The sequence below is a fragment of the Cetorhinus maximus genome, chromosome 9 (genome assembly GCF_964194155.1).
Source record: "Cetorhinus maximus chromosome 9, sCetMax3.hap1.1, whole genome shotgun sequence".
Taxonomy (NCBI): domain Eukaryota; kingdom Metazoa; phylum Chordata; class Chondrichthyes; order Lamniformes; family Cetorhinidae; genus Cetorhinus; species Cetorhinus maximus.
Window position 1 is genome coordinate 6,883,548 of NC_135887.1, and position 13,000 is coordinate 6,896,547.

A 13,000-nucleotide genomic window follows, 5' to 3' on the forward strand; every position below is an offset into this window, starting at 1 on the left:
TCACACCTTCAATACAACTCACTACAATTACAAGCTGTATTTACAAGTAAAAAATGAATCGTCACTGCTTCTTGTGAAAAGTTGCATAAATTAAGTCAACACAAGAAAGACAAGAACAATGTGAATGAGGAGGAAAATACATCTGTGCAATGAGTAAAAATAAACTTGAAGTTATTTTCCTTTGTTTATAAAAACTAGCACAGAATAATGAAAATAGTTTGGGAACTTGTAGGACAACCAACGATTTTATTTTGTCACATAAATAGTCACCAAAAAATACACATAATAAAGGACAATATGGTTTTCCCAAGACAATCTTCCAAACCAATTTAAATCCATCCTCGTCTTACACATTTGCTCATCTGGTAAATCTGTTTCCATTAAACTATGAGAAATCTTTGAAGCTACAGCTACAGAACTCTTGGTATCTCACCAATCCAATTTGCAAATTAACTGCAATACTTTATACATCAGTGCTACCTTATGACTAAATGAATAAAACAGTACCATTTTAATAACATAACAGTACAAATATTAATAAACCTTGCAGCACTGCAATCTGTTTGTAATTATCTGTACTGACTAAAGATGTACATAGTTTGCATTCTTGAAAAGTGCACAGTTATAAACTGAAGAATAGATCTTCATATAAACTTCATATCCAACACTTATGGCATAATGGAGTCACTGATCATTTAAGGAAAACTCTCAGAACTGTATCTGTGGTGGCTTTTTAAAGAAATGTCTTAATATTCCAATACATGTAACTTAAAGAAAAGTCAGGTTGCATATAATACATAAAAATGGTGTTTTATAATGCATATTTTTGAAGTTCCAGCCTTGATTTCAATGGTCACTAATTTTGATTGCTGAACAATAATGCTACAAGGGTTGATTTTATAAACAGCATACCCAAAATCAAAGACAACAATTGTGAAGGAGTGATCTACCATCCTTTAAAGACAAAAGTGATTAGGTATTTAAAAACCACAGCCATGAGTTTACAGAATTTGCTTCTTCCCAAACTATTTCCATGCCATCATCGTGTGTAGACATAATAATCCATCATAATTGTTCCGACTTACACTATGATTTAATCGAGATTAAAAGACGGCAAGTTCTTCGACATTTATGACATTGTGCATCACTTTTTCCAGTGAATAACCAAGCACAATAGTGAAGCAAAACAAAAACATAAATAGGAAGTTTGTACATTAAAGGAACTCAACAATTACTTTCAAAAGGCCTATCTTTTCCCAATATCCTCCCCTTACTAATTACTTTCTGTCCCTTTAGAATATAAATTCTGACTACAGAAGATTAAATACACAACCGTTTATTAACTATTTGTTTCAATGGATGTCTTAGGAGGTTATTAACTGCATCTTACTGTTTTGAGCTTCAAAATACAAGATAAACAGAATGTGTAAGAGTATAGGCATTAGGAAACTACCAACACCAAATTCATTTATTTTCAAAAAAATATTAACATATGCACACACATCATAGGAGAAAAAATTTTGAAGCCAAAGAGTTCTGTTATTTTGCTATTATTTTTGTCCATATTTCCAGTCTACAACAGCTAAATAAAAAACTATTCTTTGGCTCAGGTAAAAATAATTGCGTGAAAAGCTCAATGGCAGCCAGAGACCTCACCAGAGATGACAAGTTTGAATTAGATTTTGAAAGCAGGTGTGGGTAAGAAAATTCAGCCATAGCAATAGAAAAACAAAAATCAAACCCCTATATATTACAGGATTTCAGATTATTTAAATGAGAGCAACAGATTCCATACTTGTAAGAAATACCAATCATAGTATGCTTAGAAGTTAATTTAAATTTCAAGTTAATGCAGTCTATCAATATCATGCAAAACTATCACCAAGATGATAAAACATCTAGAACTTCTTGTATTTCATTTATCCCGCTTCCAATTTTATTATTGTGACCCAACACTGCAGTATTATCCCAAGAAATTCAAATCTTACTTGCTGAGCTTTTTCAGTTAGTATGAACCTGCCTATAAAAGTACATTTATTGCTATGCATTTGATTCCACAATTTTGGTGTCACTGTCACTGTTGTTTAGCGGTCGTCGGGTTGACAACCTGGACTTCAGGGCATCTTCAATACCGTCCATCTCATCATCAGAGTTAATAACAGAGATGTGCCGACGATACAAAGGAGGGCTGTGAAACGAATGGGAGAAAAATGCTTTATTATAGATCCATTGATACAACTGAAAATCACAATGTTTGTGACACATTTAGAACTGTAGCATCAGTGCAAATGGTTTTGCTCTGAAGAAACACCTAGAGAAGAACTTTCGGGTCGGCGAGCAGGGCGGGGCCCGCTCGCTGTCGTGTAAAATGATGCACGGTGACGCTGGGCATGCAGCCCGATGTCACCGTGCGTCATTTAGACTGTCAGTTCAATGGGCGCACAGCCAAGTCAGCGGGTGGGATGAGGTTTCTTGAAGAGTTAATTAATTAAATAAAAAATTTTGAAAAAATTCAGGATGTCCCAGCTCATGTGACAGTTTCACATGAGGGGACATGCCCTTAAAATTATTTTTTTTTACCTTTCTTCAATGTTTCATAAGTGGAAGTAATCGCTAGCCTAACAATGTCATCTGCACTCAGATTTCTGCACTCTTCCGCGCGCATGCGTGAAAGAGCGCAGGCCCCAACTCAGGGAAATCCCCCCCCTGCCCGCACAGGGAGCTCTCAGCGCTTCCAGGTGTGTGTCACAGCATCTGTTTAACAGTTTGTCCAGGAGTGATACTATGACAAACTAGAAGTAATTTTCTTGCTTTCTAACAATTCATGGAAGAAATGCCAGTAGCAGTTGTTAGTTTCATCAATTCCTCCAACAAAATCCTGATTGCAGATTACATTGTTAGGCTAGAGATTATCAATCTATCTAATGATGGTCAACTATGATCAAAAGGTCAGTCATGCTTCAAGTATTTAGATAACTGAATTCATTTTTTTTCTCTTCTCTAAATTGGAGCATATTGACCATGCAGTGGATTTCATCTGACATCATGATGAAGAACTAACAAAATTCACTTACTCGAGGTAAGGAACTTACAGGTGCAGAGGGCTGTAGAGGCTGGGTCGTTAAGTATATTCAAAGCTGAGATAGACAGATTTTTAATCAGTAAGGGAATCAAGGGTTATGGGGAAAAGGCAGGAGTGGAGTTGAGGATTATCAGATCAGCCATGATCTCATTGAATGGTGGAACAGGCTTGATGGGCCGAATGGCCTACTTCTGCTAGGCGACTAACTACAAGATATTTTGTGGTATATTTACCAACCATCAGTAATTCTCTTTTGATCACTTATTATGTAAAATTACTTACTGTTTTTCATAAAAAAACTGTCAGTGCAATCTGGTAAACACTGGTTAACATAATGCATGTTACATTAGGAAATAAACATTCAGTGCTGACTGAAAATGGATTCACTTGACATGCAATGGATTTCATGTTGCACATCAGCCTCCTGTCCTTTTTAGAGCCAGAAAAAAGTCAGTTAGAGCCAGAAAACACATCATCTGTATGCTTGTGGCAATGGCATTAGTAGTAGATTTATAGTCAGTTATTTCCCTCTTTGCAAGTAAAAATGCATGGGGTTGATAGCAAATTTGAAAGAGTATGGGAAAAGAAAAATGGAGAACAAAAGATCCAGTAACTTTCACACCAGGAATATAGAATAAAATGTTCAGCACACACTTTTAGTACTTAATGTGAAGGCTGTTAATGGTAGTGAAAAGTGTTTAAAGTTCTCACAGAAGAAAACAAAACATGCATTTTTGACATATTCAATAAGATGAAGAAGATAAGTGCCAGGGAATTGAATGCTTCCCATTTCAGAAACCCGGGGTAATTATAATCTATCATGCCAGGCAGGAAGAAATGGATGGGTTTGGGTCAGGGGCCTTTTCTTTTTGCACAACGCCCCATTTTACACTTCTGTGACAACAATGGAGAGCAAGGTCAGGTGGGGTAGAAAACAAGTGGCTATCCCAAGCTCACCCATTTAGTGCCTGGCAGGTTAGGTTAAAATTACCCCCACCTAGTATCAACATCAAGCACTTCCATATCAGCACTCTGATGCAGAGTAAAGCCCCCTATATTCTGCCCTAAACTCAGAAGAGCACCCTCTACTATGAGACATTTTTCCATTTCTCACATTAGCCACACAGTAGCCTCAGTGAGATAATCAATTCAAACCAAATTGTGGCCAGATTTTTGCTGAATTCCACACCCATTAGGAATTATCAAAACTCTCAAACTTATTTGACACAGGATTCTCACGGTCAACAGGACAATGTTCATCCTATGAATCAGGCTGGATTTGTAACCAGCCCAAAGTCCAACCCAATGAACCACCCAGCTCTGTTCTGCACTTCATTATTATTGCTACAGGACACACTGCTTACAGCATAAGCCAATTAATTTTTCAACTTTAGTAAGTTTCAGTTAAGGGAAATGAACTAAAAATAATCATGCACCTTCATGCTACATTCCACACAAGGATTCAGATAAACATACTTCACTAGTCACTTTCTGGTCTGTATAAGTACTTCATCATTACACTGTCTACTTGCTTCATTTTATTCTTGTTGCTTTTTCTTGTTTTCTTTCCAGACTTTTCATCAGTTTCGTTTTCTTTACCACCCTCATCTTCTGAATTAGATTCTCTCTTTTTTCTACCTTGTTTGACACTGCTGATACTTCGATATGAAACTGTGGAGCCTGAAGAGGAGGAACTGGAAGATGATTCTGAGTCACTTTCTTTCTTTTTGGATTTCTTCTTAGACTTCTTAGAGTGCTTCTTGGAGCCTTTCTTTTTGTGTTCCTTTTCTGATTCAGATGACTCTGAATCCGAACTTATACTTTTCTTGCTTTTGCTTTTCTTACTTTGTGATTTACTGAAATCTAGAGAGGAGGAGGATCTCCGGAGGTTGGATGGCTGTTTATTTACTTCTTCCTCATCCTCTTCAGAGTCTGGGTCGAGACTTTTTCTTTTAAATGTAATTGGTTTATAATTCAGAACTTCATTAATGGCAGCTTCTAAATCAGGATCCATGTAACTCCTGTGAGCCACAGGCTTGACATTGGAACTATCTGGTGGCATATCATCTGAAGCAGATGATCTGGGTCTGGGAGGAACACTAAAACTGCGCCCTGTGGAATGCTGACTATATGATGATCTTTCACTTAGTGCTACACTAACAGCAGTTTCATCATCATAATCCACCTCACCCAATCTACTCTTTGCGAAGGACAATCTTGAATCTGTACGACTACTAAGTGTAGGGCTTTGCAATCCTATTTCTGATCTACGGCTGAGCAAAGGGCTAACTGGACTTAACAGCTCACCATGAATGTCATCAAGTCGTGAAAGACTTCGTCTCAGGCTAGATGGAGGACTGGTTATAGCAAAACTCAGAGATGATTTAACATCATCGTCAGCTTCCAAATCTCGCCTTGATGAAATACGACTTACAGGAACTGATACGTTAGAAGCTTTGTCAAAGTCAGGACTGGTCACAGCCCATCTCCTGTCTAATCCTTTTCTAGCTCTACTTGTGGCCTCTGAATATGCCTGAGAAATAACAGATCCCCTATCATCCAAGTCATCAGCTCCTTTCGATTTTTTCCATGAAGTAACAGAGAAGTTGTCATTTAAGTTGTCTGTACTGGTGGTCTTCTTTGTTCTTCGGAATGACCTATCAGGTGACACTGACCGTTCCTTACTAAGGGCTGACAGAAGGGAGTCATTACTGCTTTTACCACCAAGAGAATCCTTCATACTCCCCCTTTTACGATAGCTCAGAGAACTCATTACAGAAACTGGTCTAGTGTCCTCCACTTCTTTCCCTTCTTTTAATTCTTTCCCTTCCTTTCCCTCTTTCAGGTCCAAACTAACAGAAAATCTGATTAATGGACAAACAGGAAACAGAGAAAAAAAAAGATCAAATTAAATGAATTATAAAAAAATGTATATAGTACAAAATTAAACATCAACAGCAGTAATGGACAATAAAAAGAAAAGAAAAAGCAAATGCACACAAAGTAGTTTTTGAAATTGATGGTTGTGAGGGGCTTTATTTATGAGACAACCAGGAGGTAAATGGGTAAAAAAGGTTTTGTTTTATGATTGCTAATTTTAGTCTTTAATTGTCTTAATGTCTTTTAAACTTTATTTCATTATACATAAAAGGAGATTACGGACTGTTCATTTGACAAATGCACAACAGTTACTAGAAAAATACTGGCAAGCTATCTTATTTTCACATTAATATATGTAAAAGTAATATTCAATTTGATATTCTTCTTCTAAGATAATACAAGTTAGTTTATACTTATGTAACTTTTGGAATTGAAACCACTTGCCATTTTATTCAAACTGTTGAATTAATTCAGACTTTCTACTAACCTTGAGCTTTTTAGGCTTCCATCATCTGAATATGTTTTGGCTGAGCCCTTATTCTTTGACAGCCAGGATTTGACACCGTCCACTCGCTCGTCGATTTCAGAGTCTGTGTCTGAATCACCTTCACTGTTCCAAGGCATGCATTGAAAAGGAATGTGTTATGCTTATGAAACTCTTTGAGGACTGATAATGTATTCAGATTAAAAGGGAGAACAGAACACTCACACAGGAGCAAGGTGACCAAATTAAATAAGTATTATATAAATTGTTTTCCAGCTCTCTGCAGCCGTTAGTAGTCTTTTGCATTATTTCACACACATTCTGAACTGTTCTTTTAAGTGCCAGGTGCAGTTAGTAGAGGTAATAGGCCTATCTCCAGTTATACTAAAACTATAAATTGTATCACTATAGGCATCAAACAGATCAAAATTTTAAAGAAACAAATTATTTGTTTGCCCACTAATGAAGGAAATGAATGAAATATCATCTGTATGGTTGTCAGCAATATTACAATGAATAAGAAGACATACTCCCATTTTCTTTTAATGTGTTTTCTCTTTTTTGACATAACCATCATTCATGTGTCAGCCTTAATGATAGTGTTGGTACGCTGTTTGTGCATTACGGCAAGATTGGTGAGCCAAATTCTGTCCTCACGAGATGTCCACACTTTGATGTCCACCAGAGGTCACTGTGTAACACTGAGAAATGGGTAACCTGGTTGAGGTTGCCCATTCTAAGCCAGTTCAGCACGGACCAAAGATCAAACTTGGGTTATTTCTGTTCTGAATAGCTCAGGAACTTCATATGTAAATCTGCAAAACCATCAAATATGATTTTGTTCTGTTACAGAACATTTCTGATAATATATGCTCAACTGCAATGAACTTGATGATCTTAAGCCACATAGCCTTGCTATGACTCTCTATCTCCCTTACCTTGACAGATTTATGGCAAAAGCAGATTGGTAACAGCTGTGAACAGTCACTTGATTACCCCCAGTGACCATCATCATTTTCAAGTACTTACTTATGAGTTCAACCAAAGGAACACCTTTAAAGACAATGGCCTGGATTTTCACTGAGTCAGGTTGACTCAGGGGTCCTGATTCCAGGATTCTTGAACCCATTCCAAGGCTGCTTAATTTTCGAGTGTGCCTTTAAAAGGGTGCAGTCTGGCTCCTGTGAGAAGCCCGCATCCGGCACTCCTGACCTGGACGGCTCCATTGCTGATAAAGGCATGTCTTACTCCGCAGTTTTCATGGAGTCTAACCAGTTTTATAAAGAGTCGTGGTTCACAGCCCTTAGAGCAGTCATGTACCCTAATCTGCATGAGAGGACCATTTAAAAGGTAAGTTCAAGATATACTCCTCATGCCCCCTATACCAAGTTAAACCCTGCTGCACACCCCCCATGTTCCCTCATGCCGCCATGACAAGCTCTGCCCTACCTCCCACCCCCTCAGGCTCATGCCCCCTATGCCAAGTTCTGCTCTACCACCCACCCCCTCAGACCCCCTATGCCAAGTTCTGGCACTTCCATGCCCATTGGGCCACTGTACAATTTCTAGGACCAATGAACACCACGGTGTATAGTATATGTGTAAAAAGAGAGCTTTGAAAATCTGTAACTCACTGATAACTTTCTCCAATGCTTGGCGTAGGTGTTCTTGTATTTTAATAGCTATCTGGGGTCTTAGTCAGGCTGAGAGCCCAGACAGTTATTAGAATGGTAGAACAGCTGCTCCCAGAGGAAACGTTGCTTGATCGACAGCTCAGGCGGTAAATTTCACAAAGTTTGTTGACACTGGTTAAGTGGTTTTAAGGGTTTCTGGCTTGTGCTTTTTGAAACGTCAAAGGACCTGGATGATTCACACTTCTACCAGCTTGGTCCAGACTTTTTTGCCCAAGCATACGAGACAGTTATCAATGGATTACATTTTTTCCAAAGCTATATATTTTACAATTACCACCATATACTATGCTGTTCATTGGTCCTATAAGTGCTTAGTTGGTCATTGGGCATGAAGTGCCAGAACTTGGCATAAGGAGCATAAGGGTGATATGGGTGAGTGGGGGCATGAGATGGCATGGATGGGGCATGTGAAGTGTTTGGAGAGTGAAAGGAGTGTGAGGGTTGAGTGGAAAGTGTGAAGTGTTTGGAGAGTGAAGGGGGTGTGAGGGTTGAGTGGAAAGTGTGAAGTGTTTGGAGAGTGAAGGGGGTGTGAGGGTTGAGTGGAAAGTGTGAAGTGTTTGGAGAGTGAAGGGGGTGTGAGGGTTGAGTGGAAAGACTTTGTGTTTTTTTCTATCGAAACAAAGACCCATGGCTCCAAGGCAGGCCTTTTAAACAACCTCCATTCACACCTGGCAGCCCATGGCTGACTCCGACCTTATTCCCGGGTCAGCTGGCCTGACTCCAGCCCGCACCCAACCCCCAGCAATGAAGATCTTGCCTTTACAGGCGCTTTTCCCAGAGACGGGTGGATCAAGCTGGCAATTTTCCCAACTCCCCCTACCCGTCTCGAAGGTGAAAATCCAGGCCAATGTATTCTAATATAGAATGCTAACAATTCATGTCTAAACTGAGCACATCAAAAGATGAAGAGATAAGCTAAGTACAAATAACTGTTAAACTGGTGCATTTGTATCTTACTGCTGAGTACATAGTTGCATCAAGAAATAACCTTTAAATATGACTGCACAGTCTTCTTGATTAAGATACCAGGTGTGATCAAAGACGACATGCCTCAGATTGATTGTTAAATAATGTTCCAATCGCAATAATGGGTTCTGAGTCATGGGACGCTGGCACCAGTACTGGGGAAGGAGAGAGCTGTTCCGTTGGGACAGGCTTCAATTTGAACCATGCTGGGACCAGTATCCTGGCAAATCGTATAACACGGGTTGTAGATAGGTCTTTAATTAGTTGGGGGAGGGGGGGATGGAGGGTTCAACTGAAGGGAAGTTTAAAAAATCAAAAAGAAACGAGAGAACAGAGGTGCAGGGTAGTGAAGAGATGAACGATAATCAAAGTGTGACAGGAAGGGGCAGAAAATATAAGCAGGAGAGTGCAGCAGAATTAGAACCAGAATGAGTAATAATGGTAAAAAGTCAAAGCTTAAGGCTCTTTATCTGAATGCACGCAACACTTGTAACAAGATAGATGAGTTGATGGCACATAGAAATAAATGAATATGATTTGATAGCTATTACAGAGACGTAGTTGCCGGCTAGGAACTCAATATTCAAGGGTATTCAACATTCCGGAAACATAGGCAAAAAGGAAAAGGAGGTGGGGTAGCTTTGTTAATAAAGGAAGGTATCAGTGCGGTGGTGAGTATTGATATAGGTGCAATAGATCATGATGTGGAATCAGTTTGGCTGGAAATAAGGAATAGCAAGGGGAAGAAGTCATGGGTGGGAGTCATCTATAGGTCCCCAAAGAGTCGCCTCACTGTAGGACAAAGTATAAATCAGGAAATAATGGAGGCGTGTAAGAAGGGCACTACAATTGTCATGGGTGATTTTAATCTGCATATTGACTGGACAAATCAGATTGGTAGAGGTAACATGGAAGACGAATTTTTGTAGAGTGCATCAGGGATTGTTTCTCAGAGCAATACTTTGCAGTACCTACCCGGGAACAGGCTATTTTAGATCTAGTAACGTGTGATGAGGTGGGATTAATAAGAGATATTGTAGTTAAGAATCCTCTGGGAGGTAGCGAACACAACGTAGTAGAATTTCAAATTCAGTTTGAGGGCGAGCAACTCGGGTCTCAAACCAGTGTCCTCAACTTAAATAAGAGCAATTACAGAGATATGAAGAAAGAGTTGTCTAAAGTGGGCTGGGATAATAGACTAAGGGGAAGGTCAATTGATGAGCAGTGGCAGACATTTAAGCAGATATTTTGTAATGCTCAGCAAAAATTTATCCTGGTCAAAAAGGAGGACTCAGTGAGAAGGATGAGCCTCCCACGGTTAACAAAGGCAGTCAACGAAAGTATCCAATCTAAAACTAAGGCATATAAAGTGGCGAAAACTAGTGGTAGGCCAGAAGATTGGGAATTTTTTTTGGAGCCAGCAGCAGATGGCTAAAAATCTAATAAAATGAGAGAAAATTGATTATGAAAGTAAATTGGCAAGAAATTCAAAAACAAACAGCAAGAGCTTCTATGGGTATATAAAAAGAGAGTAGCTAAAGTGAGCGTGGGACCCTTGGAGGATGCGACTGGAGAACTGATAATGGGGACCAGGGAAATAGCAGATAATTTGAACCAATATTTTGCATCGGTCTTCACGGTGGAGGACACTATAAACATTCCAAAGATATCAGGTATGCACGGAGCTAACGGGAGGAAAGATCTTGTAACAGTCTCTATCACGACAGACAAAGTATTTTATCAAACTAACGGGACTAAAGGCAGACCATTGCCAGGACGTGATGGCCTGCATCTAAGGGTTTTTAAGGAAGTGGTTGCAGAGATAGTGGAGGCATTGGTCAAAATATTCCAGAACTCTCTGGATTCTGGGAAGGTCCCAGCGGATTGGAAAGCTGCTAACGTGATGCCCCTGTTCAAGAAGGGAGGGAGACAAAAAGCAGGAAACTATAGGCCAGTCTGTCGTTGTCTAACATCTGTTGTTAGGAAAATGCTAGAGTCCATTATTAAGGAAGAAATAGCAGGTCATTTAGAAAAGCTTAACATGATCAGAGTCAACGTGGTTTTGTGAAAGGGAAATCATGTTTGACAAATTTGCTTGAGTTCTTTGATGATATAACAAGCAGAGTTGATAAAGGGGAATCGGTAGGTGTAGTATATTTGGATTTCCAGAAGGCGTTCGAAAAGGTGCCACATAAAAAGGTTATTGCACAAGATAGGAGCTCATGGTACTGGGGGTAATGTATTAACATAGATTGGTTAACACACAGAAGACAGAGAGTCGGGATTAATGGGTCTTTTTCAGGTTGGAAAGATGTAACTAGTGGAGTGCCACAAGGATCAGTCCTAGGCCCTCAATTATTTACTCTCTATATTAATGACTTGGAGGAGGGGGTGGAGTGTAATGTACCCAAATTTGCTGATGATACAAAAATAGGTGGGAAGGCATGTTGTGATGAGGACATAAGGAATCTGCAAGGAGATATAGATAGGTTGAGTGAGTGGGCAAAAAGTTGGCAGATGGAGTTTAATGTAGGAAAGTGTGAGGTCGTGCACTTTGGTAGGAAGAATCAAAAGGCAGACAATTATTTAAATGGAGAAAGATTCCAAAGAAGTGCAGCACAGAGGGATCTGGGTGTTCTTGTGTATAAAACACAAAAAGTTAGCATGCGGGTGCAGCAAATAATTAAGGCGGCAAAATTGGAATTTTGGCCTGTATTGCTAGGGGGTTGGAGTTTAAAAATAGGGAAGTCTTGTTACAACTGTACAGGTGTTGGTGAGGCCACACCTAGAGTACTGTGTACAGTTTTGGTGTCCCGTATTTAAGAAAGGATATACTGGCATTGGAGGCAGTTCAAAAAAGAGATTCACTAGGCTGATTCCTGGGAAGAAGGGGTTTGACTTATCAAGAACGGTTAAACAGGTTAGGCCTTTATTCTTTAGAGTTTAGAAGAATGGGGGTTATCTTATTGAAACGTACAAGATTCTAAGGGGACTTGACAGAGTAGATGTTGAGAAGATGTTTCCATTACTGGGGGAATCGCGAACTAGGGGACGTAGTTACAGAATAAGGGGACACTCATTTAAAACTGAGATGAAGGAATTTCTTCTCTCAGAGGGTAGTGAATGTCTGGAATTCTCTACCCCAGAGTTGTGGAGGCTAGATCACTGAAAGTATTTAAAGAGGTAGATAGATTTTTGAAATATTGGGGAGTTGAGGGCTATGTGGAGCTGGCACAAAAGAGGAGTTGAGGCCTGGGGCAGATCAACCAGGATCTTATTAAATGGCGGGGTAGGCTTGAGGAGCAAAATGGCCTACTCCAGCTCCTATTTTTTAATTGCATCACAAATTAATGAAATTGGATAGAAGAGATTCTTAAGGGTATTATTTAATTTGGTAGACTACCTTCATCAGCACAACCACTAATGGACAATAAAATTCAGCTTTCCCAGGGTTGCCCAAAACCCAGGGACAAGTAAAAAGGCATGTACTTTTGAAGGAATGGTCTTTTTACTGCATGACTAAGGCATGATGTAAAAGCATGTTATTGGAATGAGCCAAAATGCCTCGTCTTGCTTTGCACTTCAAGTTCTTATGGACAGAAGTTATTTTATTCCCACAATAACAGGGCATTATGCAATAATTGCCCTGATCTTCTAGATTAAAAAATTTGATCTGCAAAAGTAAGCTGCTTATTTTTAAACATTTTCTTGTGCTCAAGGTGAGACACGCTCATTGTTAGAGAGTTGGACACTTCCCATTTTAGGCATTTAGTGCCAGTACGCCCAAGTCAGGTACAGAACAGATCAGTTAACTGCACCAATTTGCAAAATATTTCATTACCCACAACAATCCTGTGGCCAATCACCCAAATTATTCAGTAGATGCTGAATTAG

The 13,000-nt window shown here is 39.4% G+C and overlaps 1 protein-coding gene across 19 annotated transcripts in view; it reads right to left on the reverse strand.

The window, feature by feature from the left end:
• Positions 1-223: 223 nt before the first annotated feature.
• Positions 224-13,000, reverse strand: part of myo18ab (myosin XVIIIA b) — a 257,823-nt gene continuing 245,046 nt past the window's right edge. For 9 of the 19 annotated variants that reach the window (XM_078547984.1, XM_078547983.1, XM_078547981.1 and 6 more), the window contains 3 exons: positions 6,450-6,583; positions 4,559-5,946; positions 2,091-2,188 (listed from right to left, as the gene is read on the reverse strand). In XM_078547984.1, the coding sequence (XP_078404110.1) occupies positions 4,563-5,946; positions 6,450-6,583 (1,518 nt within the window). In that variant the 3' untranslated portion in view covers positions 2,091-2,188; positions 4,559-4,562. Of the gene's footprint in view, positions 2,189-4,558; positions 5,947-6,449; positions 6,584-13,000 lie in introns of all 19 variants that reach the window. The other 10 variants (XM_078547979.1, XM_078547988.1, XM_078547975.1 and 7 more) reach the window with 3 other exon arrangements.